This window comes from Cervus elaphus, chromosome 30, assembly GCF_910594005.1.
Source record: "Cervus elaphus chromosome 30, mCerEla1.1, whole genome shotgun sequence".
In the NCBI taxonomy this organism is placed as follows: Eukaryota; Metazoa; Chordata; class Mammalia; order Artiodactyla; family Cervidae; genus Cervus; species Cervus elaphus.
Window position 1 is genome coordinate 75,157,431 of NC_057844.1, and position 21,660 is coordinate 75,179,090.

General features: G+C 44.7%; 1 protein-coding gene across 13 annotated transcripts in view; it reads right to left on the minus strand.

The window, feature by feature from the left end:
* The window catches only part of DOCK9 (dedicator of cytokinesis 9), a 270,534-nt gene that overhangs the window by 61,905 nt on the left and 186,969 nt on the right, over positions 1–21,660 (minus strand). For all 13 annotated transcript variants that reach the window (XM_043892115.1, XM_043892111.1, XM_043892106.1 and 10 more), the window contains exons 24-34: positions 21,214–21,329; positions 20,871–20,940; positions 19,941–20,066; positions 19,304–19,375; positions 11,441–11,587; positions 11,162–11,245; positions 10,126–10,237; positions 6,624–6,802; positions 6,267–6,380; positions 4,148–4,268; positions 17–150 (exon numbers count right to left, since the gene is read on the minus strand). In XM_043892115.1, coding sequence (XP_043748050.1) covers positions 17–150; positions 4,148–4,268; positions 6,267–6,380; positions 6,624–6,802; positions 10,126–10,237; positions 11,162–11,245; positions 11,441–11,587; positions 19,304–19,375; positions 19,941–20,066; positions 20,871–20,940; positions 21,214–21,329 — 1,275 coding nt within the window. The remainder of the gene's footprint in view (positions 1–16; positions 151–4,147; positions 4,269–6,266; positions 6,381–6,623; positions 6,803–10,125; positions 10,238–11,161; positions 11,246–11,440; positions 11,588–19,303; positions 19,376–19,940; positions 20,067–20,870; positions 20,941–21,213; positions 21,330–21,660) is intronic.

Consider the following 21,660-nt stretch of genomic DNA (forward strand, 5'->3'; position numbering starts at 1 on the left):
CCAGAAAGGAACTTACCTTCTCCAGGGAATTGCTCTTCTCACTGTTCCTTTCTGGAAGGCTGTTCCCGGAGTCTGTGCTTATGAGGGAGCCTCTTGAATCAGCATTTCTCACACTATTGATGTTGGGAGTTGAGTTCGTATATGGAGAAGCTAAACAGAGGTCAAGCCAAGATCACAGATTTGGTGAGACAGAACAAAATAAAGGTAAGCACTCAACTTTAAAGGAAACTGCTTCTAGGGCACTTGTTTTCTTCTGTGAGGAAGTTGGCTCAAAACTTTTATCCAGTTACCTCTCCTTTAAAGAACTGAGCCACATAGAGTAAAAGTAAACTTGAATCTGAAACATTTGGACATAACTATCAATTCACTTATGAGAAACCACCTTTGATTGCTGAGACTGGGGGAGAACATGCTGTTTCAGACTGGGGTAGAATAAAGACTTCAAAAAATTAAAAAGATAAATCTACCTATAACCATCAAATAAAAAAAACCTAAATCATGCAATAAACCCACTGCACTCAAATGGCATGCCCAGGAGCCCCAGAAAACCCCGAGGGGTGTCACGGGACATTTTTAATTTTCAAGGAAAACACAATACTGGACATCCGTCGGAAACTGTAGTTTTAACCTCGGGCTGCCACATTCCTTTCCATGATGTCATATCTCTCTGAAGCGGGGTTGCTGTGATAAAAACCAAGGACTGGGTGAAAATCAATGTGGAAAAGGAAATGAGAATGCTGGTGAGCAATCTGATTTCAAATGTGAGAAGCTGTGCAGCGTCCAATAGGCACACATGCCCCATTAGTAAGAACCGTGGTTATTAAAAAAATGTTTTTTTCTTTAAATTTATGTATATAGTTTTCAAATGCCTCTTAAGTTTTTAGGTTATACGTACTTATTAAGTTATTTGGCCTTAAGTACCTAATAAACAGAACCACTTGGTGTTTCTCTTGGCCTGGGGACGCCATGAAAAAAACTACTCTGATAATAAGGGTGCTGTGAACTGAGACTGCTTGGGAATCTCTGCAATAAACATTTACGAGCAGAGAGGAAATCTAACTTGGAAATAAAATTCGTGACATCTGTGAGGAGAAAAAACAAAAAATAGCATTTTAAGGCAGAAGTCAGCCCCAACCTCGAGACTATGGAATTTTAAAAAGTACTAGATTGACTTCCTGCTTAGATAAGATTTCAATAAATCACATAATTAAAAATGACCCTCAGACTTGCACACTCTGGGCCGAACGAAGAGGCACGCCCCCGGCTGAGATGCCTGGTTGGCTGCACAAACTACAGGAGAAGACCCCCAGCCCCACGCAGCAGGCTGTGAGCATAGCCCTCTCGTCCCCAGGCTGCCTTCACCTAGCACCTCGGGACAGGCAGGCCCCTCTGGGTTTCAGCCTGCCAGTTAGCTGCCATGGACTGAGACACCTCTAAGTTACTCCACCCCCACCCCCAGGCTTATCCACTGTCCCCGAAACCGATTCAGTGTGTTAAGTGCATCAAGGAATGGGCCAGGAGGATCTGAAAATGGAAGTGAAGGCGGGAACATGTAAACCCCTGGCCACCCGCAGCACTGCCCCAGGACAGGAACTGTGTGACTGACTGCACGAGAAGCAGGTCAAAACGCTATGAAAAAGCAATAAGTCTTTTTCTACACTCAGAAAAGAGACATGCGTGGTGACCAAATTATAACTATTGGCCTCCTAATATAACCGGACTTAATGTAGAACACACAGCTCAGGAGAAAGAGGCTCCCGGGAAAGTGAAATTAGGCCCTAAATTCTCAGTTTTAGGCTCAATTCCAGCACAAGAGTCCTAATCTAAGGCAAACAGATGGAAATGCAATAAATCAAAATCAACAGGCTTAGCAGAACCATGTTCCTGTTGTGTGTGTTTGTCTGTATTTAATATCCTGGCCCGGTGCATAACTTTTCAGAGAACTTTAGTTCAACTCTCTCCCCTTTTGTACAGATAGCAAAACGTAATACACTGAGTAGGTGGAAAAAAGAACTCTGAGCCTAAGAATGCATGCCTTTTAAAATGAATGTAATCTTAGAGTAGTTTTTATTCAGGCGATGAATTGGTTTTAGAAATTTTCATGCACCATATTCCAAAGGCATTTAAAAAAAAATTGCTGAGGGTACATCCTCACTAAGTGTGGAAGGAGAATCTCCTCAAGAGATGGAAAGAGATGGAATTCCTTGGTGAATAAAAGAAGAGCTAAAGCTACCAGAAAACAACTAGCAAACCCAGTTCTAAGGTGGGAGCTTCCCTGGAAGGCATTTCTAAAAGGAAGTTAGGATTACAGTGTTTAAAGGTGGGGGGTGAGAGGAAGGTGGGCACATAGATAAAAGCCCAAGTCTGCTGCAGTGAATTCCCATGAAAAGTGGATCCAGATCTTAAAATTCAAGAAAGAATGAAAAAGACAAAATTAGTCTCAAGTACTTTTCATAACTTCACCATGAACACAGAGCAATCGAAGGCCATTTATGCCACTGAAGTTGTGCTGAAGACACCTCCATGGCTCAGCTCCATGTTCTCAAGGAATCCCAAACCGTAACCGGGCAAATGTGGAACTAGAGAATCAAGCCAGAGTCAAAACATCACCTCATTCTAGTTTCACCATTTCCACAAAGCCTTGGATCCTACAGAAACGCTGGTCAGAGGGAACAGAGAGTTAAGATTTAGGCTCCGGGACTCATCTGACTGGCTACCAAGAGTCTATCACAAAGCATGACTAACACTGAAGAACTGTGCTTGTTACAAAGGCAGTCAAATAACAACACTGAGGTGTCTACCTTGCCAAGCTCTGCAGTACTGAACTAGCTCTTCTTCCCTTACCAGGACTGTTTTTGAAATGTGGGCACAGGATGAAGAGGACAGACATCTTGCCCTTGCAATTGTAAATGGTGGAAGTTTGGGCCCAAGGATACAACTGTCTGACTTTAAAGCCAGCGCCATGAACTGCTGCAGACAAAGCCTGGAAGGGACCCCTTCCCACTCCCAGAGAGCGGCTGGGTGAGTGGTCAGCGTGGGAGGCCCAGGAGGAAAGCAGTGGAAATGCTGTGTGCCAGGCTCTGCATTCTGGATGAATTAACTCATTTCATCTTTACGGTGCCAAATGAGGTAAACAGAACTATCAAAAATACACATAAACATACGCAAGATTAAAGACTGGCATGGGTGTTTGAGGATAAATCTGAGCACTGGCGTGAGGTTCCCAATTTTACAGCCTGGCCAGTTTCGTTGCCTACGTGAAATAGCATGTTAGCAACAAGAACAACACAAAAGCTAAGGACATAAACTCAGAATGAACAATGATCCTGCAGATTGATCAGATAAAAGGACTGCCCTTTTATTTTGCCCTGTGGGTTAATTCCATCACTGGGTGGTCTGAGCACCGGCCACAATAGGGTGCTTCATTTATCTAAACTATGGTGTAAAACAGAGAGGGAGATAGAGACAGCATAAGCCTGTGAGTGTCTGTGAAGATGTATGTATATTTTTGTACCGTTATCTTTATGAAGGAGCTGGCACATGGGCTCAATTAGTCAGAATATTAATAAGTACATTTCTCAGGCATTTTTTTTTAAAGGAAAAACTACTCAATTTGAATCTTGAATTATGCCATCTGTTTTCCTCCCCATGGGGGCTGCTCTAACATTATTTTAGATAGGAAAAAAAACATTCTAGGAAAGAAGATTTTAGAAAACTGATTTCAGCATTGCATTCGAGCCATAAACCAGTAACTCCTTCAGGAATTACTCTCTCACATTTCATCTAAATCGTTAACACTACAAATAAACCCTAACCCCCACACACACCTGCAAAGATTTTCTTCTCCTAAAAGCGTAAACAATCTAATTTGAAGATTTAAAATGAAAAATTAACATGCATTAAACACAAAGCAAACAAGACAAATATGCAATTAAGTGTACTATATTCGGAATTCCTTCAAATTGGGGATCTTTATTTCAGTGTAGGGTTGAGGCGGGTTTCAGAGATGAGCAGCAAAATCGGAAAAAGAATATGTGAAGCAGAAACTCAAGACTTCAAAGTTCTGATCTGAAAGCTAACGGACGGCTGGATTAAAGACACTTTCTGAATTCGACTAGCGAGAAATAGGTCAGAGTCTGAGCATTACCAATGCCAGAGATGGCGCCAAAGAGGTCCTTGTGCAGGCTGGCGTCCAGCGTGCCCCCAGACTTCTGGGGCGTCACTAACGGGTTCACTGCCGGCAAAGTGAGGGATTCTTCCTTCACAGTCTGTGGAAGGGGGAGAGAGACAAGAAATCATTAAATATGGTTTTAAGAGAGTCACCGACTGTTCTTGGAAGTGTGAGCATGAGCGGGAGAACAGGGCAGAAAGGCCTGGCCTGCCCATCACGTGTGGGTGGGAGGACCAGCACGGAGCCTGTGAGGGGAGGACGGAGAGGGCAGTCAGAGCAGGAGTGGGGAGCTCGGGGCACTTCAGGCCTGGGGGGCAGAGCAGCCGTGGCCCAGGGAGTCCTGTCTTCCCCCAGAAGGTCTAGCCCCTCTCCCTTTCCACAGCTCGGATGCCCAGCATCTTTCTACATTATTTCAGCAGGTTTCTTCCTTCAGAAGAAGCCTCGAGTACTCTTTCTAACTTTCTAATGCTGATTTTTCTCTCACATCAGAAATCCTCCCAAATGAGCAATAATGACCTCACAATAGTGGTGGTGAAAACCTCTGCAGGTTAGGCACTTCATGCAAACTCTCAAGAAATGGTGTTCATTGTGAAGTTGTGTCGTAACAGAGATTATACTTCGGTGGAAGCCAGAGGAAAAGACGGTGTTCACATTTCTCGGGGCTGGAGGAGTACAGAGAGGACCCTGAATTGCTTATTCTGATTAGAAAAGCAGACAGATTCAGAGGACACACAGGTACAGTGCAGTGCTGTCGGGTGAGATGAGTGTGGTGAAGCCCACTTAAGGACAGTGACCACTCATGCTCCTTGGAACTACTGATACAAGACACGCTCTACAAATAGGGCTCCTCTCATGCACCATCAGGAAGGAGATGTACTCAGAGCAGGAGAGAGGTATAAAAGCCAGGACAAAGCACCACTGTAGGAGAAAAAGGGACGGAAAAGAAACACACAAGGAAACTCCCCAGTGTATGCCATCATGACAGCGGTTAAGAATGATGGAGCCAGTACAGGGGTCTAGAATAAACAGGAAAAGGACACTGAACTGCTACCCTGTTCAAATTAATGGCTGACTGTCTCCAACCAAAAGGCTTTGAGATCATACCTGGCATCACCCTTCACTCAACTTAATTTCTAATATATCTTTAAATATCTGCATAAGGCTAAAATAAATTAAGGTGGTCAATTAGCAGAGGTGGGATTGCTCATCTTGGCCCCCCCTGACATCTAGTCTGATTATCTTTCTAATTTTATAGACACAGGGAAACTTATGCCCAAATAAGTGGCTTTTCTAAGACTCTGTAGTATGCTATTAATACACCAGGACTGGGACTAGCACTGACATCTCATAATACACCGGTTAGAATTACATAGAATTATGCCTCTTTAAAAAAATAAAATTCTTTCCTCTATAAATGTTTCTTAGATACACAAAGATCCTGACATCTTACAAGAAAGTGAGCCATCTCGGAAAGCATGGCTTTTTATAATATTTTTTTTTTTTAAGAATGATTTTTAACAAGAGCTGAAAGTTTACTGATTGACCCCATCTTAGCCAGAAATGCAATTTACCAAGACTACTGTAGATTATTATGGTTTGGGGGGCAAAAAAGGAGGGGTGTATAGTTCAAGAGTGTCCCTCCAAATGCACATCCACCCTGAACCTCAGAACGCGACCTTATTTGGAAAGAGGGTCTCTGCAGATGTCATTAAGATGTAAGATAAGATGAGGTCACTGTGGATGAAATCCAAGCCCTGGTGTCCTTATAAGGATGGGACAGGATACCAGGGACACGGACGCACACCGGGGAGAACACCATGTGAAGACAGGCAGAGACTGAGTCATGCAGCCACAGCCAAACAAGGCAAGCATTCCAGGCAAGCACCAGTGGCTGGGAGAGGGGCATAGCCCCAGCTCTTCACCCGGCGCCTCCAGAGGGAACCAACCCCGCTGACACCTTGATTTTGGATCTCTGGCCCTCTGACAGTGAAGGAATATATTCCTATTTGCTCTAGGCCACCCCGTTCATGGTGTTTTGTTAGGGCAGCCGCAGGAAACAAATGCATGCCGTGTCTGTGTGGGTGTGCTTACGTACACTGCCAGGGTTCACCGGGAAGGGAGACACATCTCTCACATTGATCCGCTGGACGTTCTCAATCAGCAGACCGAACAGAGGCAGGTAGAGAGTGGCTATCCTCGCCTGATGGCTCTGGAACAAAGGCGCACAGTGTAAGTGACTTCCGGCCTTGGAGAGCTTAATGATGGACCGGGTGAGCACTGGCCAGGTCCTGTGTTGGGACCCTTCCTGTAAAGATGGCTCTTAGATTTTATTGCGTAAGCAGAGAAAGTTTTTGTGCTATTGTTACTAATTTTCTAATTGCTTATTTCTTTGGATTATTCCAAATGAAGGTCATGTTATCAGTCACATTTCCATGCATCAGAGAACGCTCACCCTGGAAGCGTATCTGTCGTCAAAAGAGTGCTTTATCAGCAGGTTCTTGAGCACGCCGATGGCGATCACCCGGACCTCCCTGAGCTCCTGGAGGGCGGCCCCCGCCTCCCTCAGCAGGAGCCCCACCAGGAAGTGGTTCCTGCAGAACTCGTCTGTGAGCGCGTAGTCGAGCTGGAGGTCTGAAACGAGCATGCGAGCAAACCGCTCCAGTCAGAAGGGGTGCAGCGCTCTCTGAATAAAACGAAAACCAAGCCCGCCCTTGCCTTTCAGGCTTCCCTGTGTGTGTCAACAGGTGGTCACATCTGGCTTCCAAAGGCTGATAACCTAAAACACTGCTCTACACTCCAAAATGAAAACAGAGTTTAAATACAATTAAATCGAACCGCAATGCAGGAGACTGCCTGCGATGCAGGAGATGCAGGTTTGATCCCTGGGTTGGGAAGATCCCCTGGGGGAGGAAATTTCTACCGACTCCAGTGTTCTTGCCTGGGAAATCCTATGGTCAGGGAGCCTGGTGGGCTACAGTCTACAGGGATCTCAAGAAAGTCAGACAGAACTCAGTGACCAAGCCACCACCACCATATAAATGCACTGGATTTTGATTATAGAAAGTATTACATCCTATTATTAAGTTAATGAATAGTTTTAGGATCAATTTTTAGAATATAGAACAGCCCATTATATTACAAATGTAATTTTGTTACTGATATGAAATTCAAATATTGTAGTAATTGACAACATTATAGAGGAGCAATTTGTGCACAACAAACACATAACTAAAGAATAAATATACATGGCCTATTAAAATGTTCTTCACTACATGAGTTCATTTATCTATTTCCTGGTCATTAATGCCCATATACTCCACCCAATGTGTTTAATGACAGAGTTAGCATATAACCTACTTATTTTGCTATCACTGAAGACCTTATTTAATATAGAATTTTCTCAAATACACTCTTAAAACTTCTGTACCTCAAAAAGCAAAGAGAAAACTACTATAAACTAGAACTAAAATGGACAAAGCACCATATCAAACTAGCTAAGTCATCAGCAAGCTAAGAGACAAGACTGAAAGCTCTTCTAGAAAAGAGATGTAACCAAATGTGAACTCTACTGAGGGAAGGTAGAAATAAGAAACAAAGTAACACTTTTCCAGTAAGCTGTGGCTTGGATTTAAATTCTTATACTGAATCCATTGTTAGAGGAAAGTCAATAGGCCTCTACTTTGGTTTTAATCTCATGCTGGACAGTTGTTTCTAACCCTATTTAAATTCTCACTCAAGTCCTAGGAACCTTTTCCAGGACTTTCCAGAACACTCGAGTCCACTGTTTATGAGTTTTAAGCACAGATTATTGAAAAGACAGTTCATAGCCTGAATTCACATGAGTCCCTTAGAAGAAAACTATTTATGGGTTTAACTGTACACATGTGTGTGTGCATGTGAGTACGTGTTTGCACAGAGAGAAAGGTGGAAGAGCAGGTGAGAAGGGTGAGAGGAAGGAGAATGCTAAAAAAAACCCAAAACCTCATTCCTATCGGTGCAGTTATGAAAATTCATACCGAAGCCATGTCCTTCTAAGCCCCAACAGTCTACAAGAGTTTGGGCAAGTCTCGGGGTATGTGAAGAGTCTCCTCACTCTGTTCTGCGGGAATAAACAACTGGCCAGTGGGGAAGATGAGAACACGTTCATTGCCCGACTGCTGGGCAGAAAGAGCTGTCCTGAGCACCCTGACAGGCGAGAGGAAAAGACAGTCATGGTCCCCAAGGACAAGTGGGCCAGGAACTGATGGTGGGCTAAGGGTGCAGGGTGGGGCGCTGGGAGAGGCAAGGGCCTGGCCAGCCCCAGATCCAGTGACTGGCTGAGTGACTGGCTGGGAGAAACACGAGGACCCCAGTGAGGTGCTATGTGAGGCTGAGCAGTGTCAGGAGTGAGGAGCTGGGACCAGCAGGTATGTCTGGTGTGTGGGGAACAGCTCACGGGGAGACAGATGGTGGGGCAGGGCTGGGCAGGGGACTCTGAATGGCCCAGAATGCTCAACCCTGTACTTTTTTCAGTTATTACCCCAAAGTCACCTTCTCAGTGAGGCTCTTCCCGGCCACCCAATCTCAATGTCACCCACTTCCTATCCCATTCCCTCACTTTTCCTCTCCTTAGCACTCGTCACTCTGACAGCCGGGGACTTCATCCTTATTGTCCACAACTGTATCCCAAGGTTAGGCAGAGTTGGTGCTGGGCAAATATTTGCTGAATGCATGATAACCAATGTCAGGCCACAGTCCCTACTTTGCTCTTTAAAGGCAGTTTGAGCCTCTTTGGGACATTTAAGATATTTATGTCTCTGAATGAATGCCTTTGTGTATTTCTCTCTGAATTTCAGGGTCACTTGATTTAGGTGTCATTAATAATATGACGGAGAAGGAAACAGAAACCCACTCCAGTATTCTTGCCTGGAGAATCCAATGGACTGAGGAGCCTCACGGGCTATAGTCCATGGGGTTGTAAAGAGTTGGACATGACTGAGTGCCTAGGCAACAACAAATAGTTTGGTGGCATCCTTCCATGTTTTCTCTCCTGCAGCTTAAATAATCCTGAGCACATACAAGGTGCTAAATATTGCACTATGATAGACCTGAGAGTCTAGATGGATTCATTTGACTTACTCAGTGAAGACAAATCTCCATGAGCTTAATTCTCTTCAAACTCAGAAAGGATACAGAACAGTTAATAAAGACTCAACATGCAAGCATAGAAAGCATGTGAAAAGCCGTGTTGCATGTGACAAAGGTTACTGCTACTGCTATAAACAAGGACTAGGAAAACAGTGGGAGAATACACTTTAGAAGTGAAGCAGGGTTTTTTGATTGTTTGCTTTACTTCTTAAAGAAACCTCCTAGAGGACCTAGTGATTCCAGGAGCAAAAAACAAGAAGCCTTCCGGGGATGTTATGGTAATGTGTTAGCTACAGTGAGAACAAATTCACTGGCTTATCGTGAATTTTAAAATTGATCCAAGTACATGGGAAATGCCTAAATGCATAGCACACGTAAGCATTTCAGCAATCACTTGCATTCTTTTTCTTTTCAAGGAGGAAGATGCAAGAAAGCAAGCGTCACAGCCCACACCTACCTACAGGAGTGTCATTTGACTCCACAGTTGGTGAAAGAAAAGCTAATTCATAAGAAAAAAGGAAAAGTGAAACAAATAAAAATAAACTACAGTAAATAGAAAGGATTTCTATTGTTTAAGCAATGGACTTGTTCAATGAAAAAGAGTCACACTGGCATGATCAATAGTCTGGTAAGTTTGCTAAAAAAAAGTTAAGTTCCTATGAAGCATTTTATCAATTAAAAAAAAAAAAGGAAACGAGAAAAAAAATGAATTAACCAATGAAAAATGTCAGATATTCTTAATGTCATGTGTGAACTAATTCTCTTATTTAAAATGAATGGCTCTCTTTTTGAAAAGACTAGGATTAATATATTTAAAGATAGATTACCTTGATATCTTTGAATCCTGCCTTTTCCAAATGGCATTGGTAAATTCAAAGGAATATAATGTTCATGATTGCACACCACACGGAGAAATTCGAATTTGTATTCGAAGAGGGTCTGCAGGAAAAAATTGGTTATAGTCATAAGTTATGGATACTCTGCACAGACTCCTAAGAAACCCCTGAGGAATGACACGCTGCCTGTGGGTTCATCCCTGTCTCAGGGCTACACATTCGAGGCTACTTTACAGATTTCAGCATGGCTTCAGGGATTCATGTGAAAATGGGGAACACACTTTGTTAAATAATGTCCTCCATTGACTTTTAGGGCATTTATTATTTATGCTCCTCCAACTTCAATAAAGGATTTCAGGCGGCTTATAATTACAGACCAGATTCAAAGCAAGAAAAAAATGAAAAAGGCAGGTCTTTAAAATAGACACACAAGGGAAGAAACAGAAAATTCCAGCAGAGAAAGACTGTGTGGTTCCTTCTGTTACCTTGTTAAATAAACTATGATTTGTAACAAGAATACTTTTAGTTTTGCAGCTGAGAAGTCATTTTGGGTATTTATGAGAAAAACCAACAGGTATGTTTATGTTACATTTGGAATTACTGTGTCTCTAATATCTCACACAGGCTTCCCTCCTGGCTCAGTGGTAGAGAACCAGCCTGCTAATGCAGGAGATGTGGGATTAATCCCTGGGTGGGGAAGATCCCCTGGAGAAGGAAATGGCAACTCACTCCCGAATTCTTGCCTGGGAAATCCCATGGACAGAGGAGCCTGGTGGGCTATAGTCCATAGGCGTCATAAACAGTCAGATATGACCTGGTGACTAACTACACACACACACACAATATCTCACATACTACTGTGAGTACTAGTTAGTAATAGTTAGTATCTCCAAGGGAGGGCAGTGAGTAGCACCTCTGGGACTGAAAGAAAATTCTGATGTGAACCCAGAGAAACAGGTGGGTATCAGGATTCACTCAGAGAGACAAGAAGAACAGTGTGTGACACGCACACACAGGCACACACTACCTTAGGATCGCCAGGAGCAAAGCAGCTGATGTAGTTGTTGATCTGCTTGAAGACAAAGCCCCTGTCCATGAAAGTGAAACATCTCTGCGGAGGAAACAACCCACAAAGGTAAGTACTCAGGCTGTCGTGGAAAGCTGGGTTTCAAATCAGTGTTCTCTGTGAATAAGTTTATCCTCTGGCATAAACACATTCACTGAGCATCTACTGTGTACGAGTCACTCTGCTAGAAAGAGCACGTTCAGCCCCCGGTGGACGCCCTCCCCGCTGGAGGCCCCCCACCTTGATGAACACAGCCAGGCTGTGGTTGGCGTTCTTGGACGCATCCGGGTTATCTCGGAACTTCTGCGTGATGTGAGGCATCAGCATAGTCACAACAGTTTCCACCGCGTGATGATAGGAGGCGGGGAATCTCTGGTTTCGCAACAGCTGAAAAGGGTTTAGAGCAAACACTGATTATTTTTTTAAGTTGAACTGTTTTGAGGGAGGTGGGGGAATCTCATCTCTGAAAGGTACAGGCATTCAAATCAGCCAAAGTAAAATGCAGAGATTGCTTTAGAAAGCACTGGCTTAGGGTTAAGCCTCAAGTATTCAAACTGAACACACACAGAATGGTGACTGTATGTCACTAGTTGAAACTGCTCAGGAGGAGTCCTCTTTCACTTTACATAATAATTTTTTTCTCTATCAGGAATGCATACCTAAGAAATCACACACAGATCACTTAGCAATTAGCTACTACTTACCATGTATCTTCTACATACTGGGCACTGTATTAGATATTTTTATGTAACTTTTTCATTAAATCCTTAAACACTCTCATTTTTATGGAGGATCAGAGAGGTCAGGTAAATGTGTCTTCAGTCACACAGCTGACAATAACAGAGACTCAAGCCTGGATCTATTTACACAGTGAGCTCAAGGCCTGTGTGCATTCTGCTATGTGAGGCCGCACTGCCCCCTCCCACCCCTCTCCCGCTCCACAAATGGAACAGTTTACTGAGGACCCCAAATGGGAAGCGGGCTGTACTGGATGGTCCATGCATGCATGTGATTCTAACCCCACAGCAGGGGGTATTTCCATCCCTATGTTACAAAGAGGAAACTGAAGCTCGAAAAGATTCAATAAATAATTGAATCTGACCTTTAATATCCTTCCTTCCCTTCTCCCTTTTAGTGGCAGAACACTGGGGTTGGACAGGGACACATGGCCTCCCAGCTAGAGGCTACATTTCCCAGCATAACTTGTGACAAGATAATGGCCATGTGACTCATTCTGGCCAATGGGCTGTAAGAGGAAGTTACGCTTGGCTTCTAAATCCTCCTCTTTGCCACTGCCTGGAATGTGGAGGTGGTGGTGAGCCAGCTTCTCAACCATGCAGACAAGGATGATACCTGGGCTGGATAACTGGATAGGAGTGTGAATCCCCAAACGACCTTGTGGGACAAGCTTCCCACTGTTTGAGCGGCCTATGGCTCATAATTTTCTAAAAGAGAGAAATGAACCTATTGTCTTATTGAAGCCACTATTATTTTGGCCTATTTTGGAGCAGCCAAACCAGTATCTTAAGAGCAAACAAACAGTATTTTGTAAAACTAGAACTGGAGCCTAGGTATTTTGGTATGAGAGCATGCATTATTTTATGCTTTAAATACCAGAAACTATAATGAAATTTTGGAACTCCAGCTTTACAACAATCTCAGTTCTCACACCAATAACAAGACAATCTTTGCAAATGTACATAAACTCAAGAATCCAGTGAGGAAAGGATCAAGTCATAAGAATTGGAAGTTTATCTACTTTAAAAACAGAACAGTAAAATCTGAAATTCCAAAAGGATTTTGTTCCATTCTTGCAAACCAGTAACTCTAGATCCTGAGGTGTCAGCCTTTATCAACCATTAGCTATCAGGAACTCAGGCAAGGCCAACTCTAACCACTAAGCATGACTGCCAGCTCCCAAGCCAGCCACTCCTAAAAAACAAGGTCTTCCAAGAAAAGCCTACTGAAGGGCGCTGAGTTAACAGCTGCTTAAACCATGAAAAGTGGATGGAAAATTCTATAATGGAGGGATGGGGTGGACCGCATGGACCTATGAGTCAACAGTATCACAACTAAAAGTGGGACAACTGGGCATCCTATACCTCCTGATATGTAAGATACAGGAGTACCAGCTAACGTGTATCCTTGCCACATAGAAAATCAAACCTTGAATTTAGCCTCTAGATATCACTACACAAGAAACAGAAGGTACAGAGAATCACGTAATGTATTACTGCAAGCTTACAATCGGCCAAATCTAGAGTGTGGGAAATTCTGCAGGTCAGGTGGCCTACTTTCTTCAACAAATACACTGCGTTAAGAAATAAACAAATGGAGAAGGAACAGTGTGAGGGTCCAAGAAAACTTCAGGGCCACATCAACCCATGGCAATGTGTGGACTGTATTTAGATCCTGATTCAGATCAATTGTAAAATGACACTTTCAAGACACCCGGGGGAAACTGAATACAGATGGGGTGTTAGATGATAATAAAGAAATATTGCTAACTTTATTGAGTGTCATAATGGTGCAATGATTATTCTTTAAAGGCTTTACCCATTGGATATTATACACTGTAGTTTTACAGAGGAAATGATAAAATATTGAGGAAATGTTCTTAAAATACTCTAGGAAAAAGAGAAGTATGGGGGTGGATACATAAAGCAAGAATGGCAGAGTGTTGGTAACTGTTGAAGCTGAGTGGGTGAGAGGTGTGTGTGAGATTCATTAAACTACTCCCTTTCCTTTTAGAATTTTCTATAATAATTTTTTTTTTATTAAAAGGAAAGAAGTGTGGTGAAGAGTGGTGTATAATTAACCTACCAACCAACCAACAATACTGCTCAGTGACTAGGAGGTGATAACTCAGTGCCTTTGAAGGGTGAGATGAAGCTCCCTCTTGTGACAAACAGCTATTGTCAAGAGTCCTAATTTGGCAACACAGCAATGAGGTAAGATGCACATGGAAGGGTGATAAAGGCTGAGGCGATGAGATGCTTTTACGGAGAGCACTATAAACTGAGATGGAAGCACATGACCTAGGCTAACGAGCTGGTGTCTAGAGCAGTTAAGTACATGAGCGCTGGCTCGGGACAGGATGCTGAGATGGCAGGGGACTTCCTGGCCAAATGGAATGCTGCCTCCTGACCATGTCCTGCTGCAGGATCTTTCCTCAGTGCTGAGGCAGCGTCCATGGTGGCCCAGCCCCCACCATCTCTGCCTCCAACAGATGCTGCTGGTGCGAGGTCTGCCTGCCCACAGACTGTTCAAACTCCGGGGGGAAGGTAGACTTGTTGGTATAAAGTTTTCCAACCACTCTGGTAATGCACAGTCAATTTCACCTTATCACTACTGTTCCTCTCCAAGGTCTCTATTAACTGTCCGCTGCTTGCCTGCAATGTTCTCCCACAATCTCATTGCTGTCTCTGGGATAATCCTGTTTGCACTCTTCCCCTCTACCCTCAGCCTGAGCCCGTACCTGGGAACGAGCTCCTTCTGCCGGACCCTCATTCTGCTCCCACAAGGGAGGCAGCCTCCAAGGCCCAGGCGGAGCTCCAGCTCCAGCACCACACGAATGTCCTCTCGTGTTGCAGCTCACACGGACACCTTCACACGCTCTCCTCTAAATGCATGTTCTCCTTCTCTGAGGACTCTAGCAACTGCACGACGGAGGTCGCACTCTCCAATCTTCCTGCATCTCTCCTCAGTGCTCTGTCTGGAGCACACACTGTTTAAAACAAGCCCTCGTGGATGGAAGCATGGCTGTTAACCATTCTGGCATCACACATGCACAGAGTTTCACACATCGTTCAGAAGTCTGGGCAGTCCACTCAGAACAGGAACCACACTGCCCTTCTTTCACTCTTCAAATGAAAGCTCTTTTCTTGCTCAGTTAAGACAGAAAATGGCTGAAAGCTAAAAAACTGACACTTAGGGAAAAGGTTCAGCCTGTCCCCAGCCAGGTTTCCAGCTTCCTGGAGGAGCACCTGTGGAATGCTAACAATTTGCTTGAGTCAACATGGGAGGGAAGGAAACTCAAAATGAGTCTGCTGAAATTATAGCTGCTAAAACTAAACGATAGGGAAGAAAAACCTAAAATACGCTGACCTTAGAGGCAGAGTGGAGCTGGGGGTTGGGAACTCCTCAGGAGGCCACAGTGAGGCCTATTTTGTACTTTTCCCCCAAAACTACTTATTATACATTCTAAGCACATCACCTATGGAACACTCAAGCCTGGAACGGTCACAGGTAATCAATCTAAACTTCACAGGTCCATCTGTGGTGGTATGGAAGTTGACTATTTCAGATGCTAGTTCAGAGAGATGCTCTGATTCTCAGCTCTCCTCTGCAAAGGGGTCACAGTTTGATTGGCTGGGGATGGGAAGGTGGACACATGACATTGCCTTCACCTTCAGCATGACAGTGTGCAGGTCTATCTCTCCCCATGTATGTGCGTCAGATGAAACCGCCTGGCCAGCACCGGGAGTAGAAAATGAAGACTTAAGTTCATCACACTCTATGACCCCAAGTGCTGGTTTGTGGCAGACTTTCTTGAGAAGGGCGCCTTCAAGGACACTGAAAGCACTGTCTAGCTCTTATGTGAACCATGGCCCAGGTGCTCCTACGAGACAGCTGTGTGCCTGCCTACAGCAACTGAAGACAAGACTCACCAATGAGGAAAAATGTCAAGGTCAGGATTATAAACACATTGGATTATTTTGACAATCTTCAGCCTAAAACAGAAAAACTCTAAGGGGATTTGACCATGATTCTGGAAACCACCAATGGTACAGAAATGGTAAATATGAACTTGTTCCCTAAATCCAGAGCACAAGAACTTAAGAGACTAGGGCATACAACTCGACACATGTAAGACAAACATTAAAACAGCTAATTCAACCATATATAACTCATCACTCCTAAGATATGAGGCAAAGTGACTGCAGGCTTCAAAAAGCATAAGAGAAGTTACTAGATCAAGGTGTGATTTAGCTAGTGGTTACCATGGGGAAAGGGAATTGGGAGGGGCAATATAGAGCCAGGGGAGTAAGAGGTGAGAACTATTAGGTGTAAAATGAGCTGCAAGGATATACGGTACAACAAGGGGAATATGGCCAAGATTTTATAATAACTATAGATGGAATATAACCTTTAAAATTATGAATCACAATTACAATTACAACCTGTAATTTGTATAATATTGTAAAGCAACTCTACTTCAATTTCTAAATCCTTAAAAAAAAAAGGTGTGGTTTCAGGGAAGGGCGGCATGATTTAGGAAAAGGGTGGTATCTTGGGTGACATGGGAGCAGAAGTCATGGGGGAAGGGAGCCCCTCTAAAAGTGACCAGTGTCGGACTCCCCCGAGTGGTGAGCAGGTGTTCCGAATCCCTTTTTATAGTAAATTATGCTACAGTTAAGCATTCTCTTTTTGGATGCCTGTGTTTCTTTTCAAGCTGGAATGCTTTAAAATAAACTACCTCGAAAAACCCTCTGAATGCTGTTTTGAGACCAGGATATAATTAACTTACAGAAAAGGTTGTGCAAGGCAGCACTTGAGTGGCCTATGTAAAGTCCCAAAGGATAAACTAAATATTTATCTATGGAGAGAATTGGGCTATAGGCTGGGAACGGCAGGACACTGGTGAGGGGTGACTCTGACTTTGGCATGATTCTTGGCTCTGCTAGGCTGTGTGATCCTGGGCAGGCCACTTCATGGGTCTAGACCCCCACCATCCACCTCTGTGAAATAAGGGGGCAGCTGCACAAGAAGGTGGCTTTCTGGTCTCTACTGACCCCAAAATTCTACGGTTTAATTTGGCATCTTGAGAAAAGCACACACACAATTCTTCATTAACTTGCTATCATAGTTCTAAGCTAGATGACACAGATCCATGCCTGCTCAGTGGTGTCCAACTCTTTGCAACCCCGTGGACTGTAGCCTGCCAGGCTCTTCTGTCCATGGCATTTCCCAGGCAAGAATAGTGGAGTGGGTTGCCATTTCCTTCTCCAGGGATGGAACCCACGGCTCTTGCCTCTTCTGTATCGGCAGGTGGATTCTTTACCACTAGCGCCACCTGACACTTGATTTAAATACACTCTCAGGAATGTCTCAGATGTGCTCCTCACCTCCTTGACCATGGCTCCTGTGTTCTAACCGCACATTTTCCCACCTGATCTCCATGGGGGCACGAACCACACTGCATTTAACTGCACATCCTCCGAGCCTGGCACGTGATAAGGGCTCAGTGAGTACCTTCTGAACAAATTGGCTACTTTAAAAAATGCAGTCAGGTCACCAGTCTAGGAAGTGATCCCATTTGTTTAAAGACAAAAATAATGAAAATCCAGTAGGGCCTCTTTGTGAACTGAATTGTGTCCCTCTCCCTGACTACCCCCCAGAGGCCAGATGTTGAAGTCCTAAGCACCTCAGAATGGGAGCGTTTTTGGAGATAGGGTCTTCCAAGAGGAAATTAGGATAAAATGAGGTCATCAAGATGAGCCTTAACCTTACAGGACACGCGAGGAGGATATGAGGATGCAGACAAGCAGGGAGAAGACCCCCCATAAACCGAGGAGAGACACCTCAGAGGAAGTCAGCCCTACAGACACTTTGCTCTCAGACCTCTCCCCTCCAGAATCACAAAGAGATGAGTTTCTGTTGTTCAAGCCCCCGAGTATTGTACTTGTGATGGCAGTCTCAGCAGACTAAGACTGGCCTAGAGCCTGTCTTGAATAGGAGATGACATCTTTAACAGAAAGGCAGTATAACATAACATGCTGAGGGTGTGTGTGTGCGTGCACACACGCGTGTGAGTGTGCCTAGTTAGCTGCATACTGCCAAGGAGACAATCTGCTAGATTTTTCCCTTGGCAGGCTGTGCTGGCGTGATTTAGATGGTGCATTACTCTGTGGAAGGCAGGGCCCACCTCCATCTGGCATCTCCCCTGTGCACTAGAATTGGATTTAAAAGGGGAAAAAAAAAGAAAGGAAACCTCCTCAGGCTCCAGCACTGGCTCTGTAGCAGAAAGCACAGCTTTAGGTTCTGAACCACCACCCTCCCACCTGACAAAATCCACCGGCCCTTCCCCAGGCTTGCTCTGCACCCAGATCCCTGGTCCAGGCGGCCCAGAGCTCAAGCCTCCCTCCCTTGGGCCCCCTTATCCTCCCCACATTCACCGCGGGAGCTGCTGGGCTCCAAGATGGCTGCTCCCTACTTAAGCGCCTGCTGCACCCAACCACACGCCCCGAGACCCCGCTTCTGCAGAGCTAAGATGCAGCTGCTGACCATACACCCTGAGACCCGACTACTGCACAGCTAAGATGCAGCAAGAATCCCGTTACACAGCAATTCTGGGACCCAGAGAGTCTCAGAAGCAATTCTGCCCATGGCCACCTGGGTTTACTGCACTGGAATTCTATAAATATGTATCTACACCAAGCCTCAGATAGCCAGTGGTGGTGTCAGTCCAGAGCCAGTTCATCTTGTGGCAGAGACCAGCAGGGACCAGGGGACAGCCCAGGACCCGGAGAGTCACACACATCTGGGAATCACAAGGAGGAGGTGTCTGGTGGGGATGGAGTTGTCTCTGAGTCCACTCACTGGCTACTGAGGCCGTGTGGTCATATCAGATTTTCTCATCCAAGTTCCTGAGAATACTCTACCATCTTCAAGACATTTAAGAAACCCTGGGTAATTACATTTTAAATGAATGCTTAAGCTGCTACTCCTGTTTCCACAAATGTGAAGATTTCTAAGCTAGTCAAAGGAAAAGACATACTTCTCTTTGGATTTTTAATAACACAGTGCTCATGAGTGTGGGCTCTGGAGCTGGACTGGTCACAAAATCCCCTTCCTCCATGTGCCACAGCACGGCCCTGGGCACTCATGCACTCTGGTCTTAGCTTCTTCATCCATAAAACAAGGGGAGAGACTAGCATTTCCCTCTGTGGGGTTGTTGTAAAGCTAAAATGCCTTAATACTCAGAAAGCCCCTAGAACAGTACCGGGACTGGCACCCAGAGAGCATTAATAACTGTTGGCTACAATGAAAGAGACTGTCCCTTGAGAACTGCCAGGCAAACCTTGAGAGGAAGTGACATACCTTAACTTTGGAGTTCTCTATCAAATGCTGAGCCATGGATTTTATCAAAACTTCAAAGAAAAACCATGAGTACTGAAAGAAAAAAAAAAAAAGAATCCAGTAAGGAAGACAACAAATCAGAAGACGAGACGTTTACTCCCTTAGTAAGGTCACTGACAAGAAACAAGTGTGACCTGAAAACACAGCTGAACCTCTGGACGAATGGTCGGACCCGAGGGCTAAGGCAGATATGCACCTGCTTCCACGTGTCCAACAGTAAACAGTGCCATCCCACTGGGAAACTGGGTGCTTATGCTCAGCACGGCACAGCCAGCCACAGGCGCCCCTGGATCTCACACGTGGCCTCTCCTCTCGGCTGACTCCCACCCGCGGACACTTGCCTTGATAGTCTCTGACTCAGTGTCCACCACTGGTCTGAATATGACTGGGACACTCTGAATGTAGTAATACCTTGTGGCTGTCTTTGGAGCACAAGCATAAATAGCAAAGTTGGTACTGAAGAGCTAACTCTGTTACCCGCTTTGAGGAGGTGCTGACTGTCTCCAAAAGCACAAAGAGGGTGAAATCGATCAGGCCATGAAGTTTGAAGTTTCTTCAATTTGCCTACCGCAAAGCCACACTGGCCCTCCCGACGTACCTTGAGTAGTTTGTTGCTGGTGAGGAAGTCAGCAGAAGGCTTGAGAATTGTGGTCATGGATTTGGTCAGCTCTTCGTGCACCGTCTTGTATTCAGAAGCAATATATGGCTCGGCTTTATATGCATACTTTGAAGAAAACGGAAATATACTTTAGTGCACTGGTTCTCCAAGATGGGTTGAGAGTTGGAGAGGCTCCCAAGGATGGAGACCAGGGATCAGGTACCATGGATGGGTGGGAGAGGGTGTGGACACGGAAGGTGGGAAGGGTGGGTGTCATGTGACAGGAAGAGGGAGCCCAGGGTGTCTTCAGGGAACCTATCAAAACATGTGACCCATCTGACTCAGCTGGTGGGTCTTCCAGGACAGAACTCTACCTCCCTAAAACTGTAATCAATGTGTCACATGACTGACATGCAGCAACTGATTCCTTGAAGCACCCCAACTTAGTTTAAATATAAACTAATATACAACTACAATTCAGAGGTGTTCAAGTCTAAAGAGAACATGTGTAACTATTCAGAACAGTAAAGGCCACTGTGTTGACTGAATATTGTATGTGAATGATGAACCTGTTGACATTTATCTAATGTCATCTCTTGCTTTCTTACATAGTCCAATTTGATGGTGGCTAGAGCTAACCTTCCATCTTTAAACCTCTACACCATTTGGGTCACATTATTTGAAAAACCCTTAAAAAAAGAAATGTAGCTGAAAGGATGAAGTTAAGGAAATAAATGAATGGCTGCCCCTCTTTAGACTTCCCCCTCATTCAGGTACAAGCACCGGCTGCAGGAATAGAAGAGACAGCAGAGGTCATCACAAATACATCCCCAAATAACTAGATTTAAGGGAAAAGAAAAAAAAAAGGTCCTTAGAAGGAAAGTTGGAGAGCCACAGATTTGAATGACTGGGGCAGTTTAATTTACATACCTTAACATATGACCTCAAGTGGCTCTCCAATCCTTCCTCATGGCACTGGGCAACCACATGAATAATGACCCTACACACCACAGGAATGAATAAAGCAATGAATAGTAATGTGGAAATGGAAACATTTCATTATTATCACAGTAGTAGTAGAACAATGATGATCCTATTGGCACCACAGGAAACAAGGAAACAAGGCATTGGATGGGGTCCCCACATATGGGATCAAAACAAGTTTCTTAAATATCACGTTCAACACGTACTGGCACCCCAGATATGTATGGCTGTGCTCCAGATGTGGACAGACTGAAAGGGAAGAAGGGTACCACCTTTCCGCCTCACTCACCGCGTCACGTTGACCGCGACCTCCTCCTGAGTTGCTCGGGTGAGGACGCGGAAGAGCTGGTTTAGGATGGTGGGCAAGAAGGCGATCATCACGTGACCCTCCATTGCGTGTAGGCTCTACAGGCATGGGATGGCAAGGTTCGTGTTATCTTTTTAAAAGTAAACCGACCCTGAGAAATCTCCACTCAGCTTCAAATACAGATGGAAGGAACCCATTGAAACAGAGACAGTGGCAACCAGGCTACTGGACAAAGATGTCCACATCCAAAGCCTCAGAACCTGTGACTATGTTATATGGCAAAGGGGAATTAGGGCTGCTAGTCAGATTAGCTGACCTTGAGACGGGGGACTCTGTTAGATTATACAGGAGGGCCCAAAGCAATCACAAGGGTCCTTAGAAGTCAAAGAGGGATTAGGGGAGTGGTGGGGAAGAATGCTCCGAGATGCA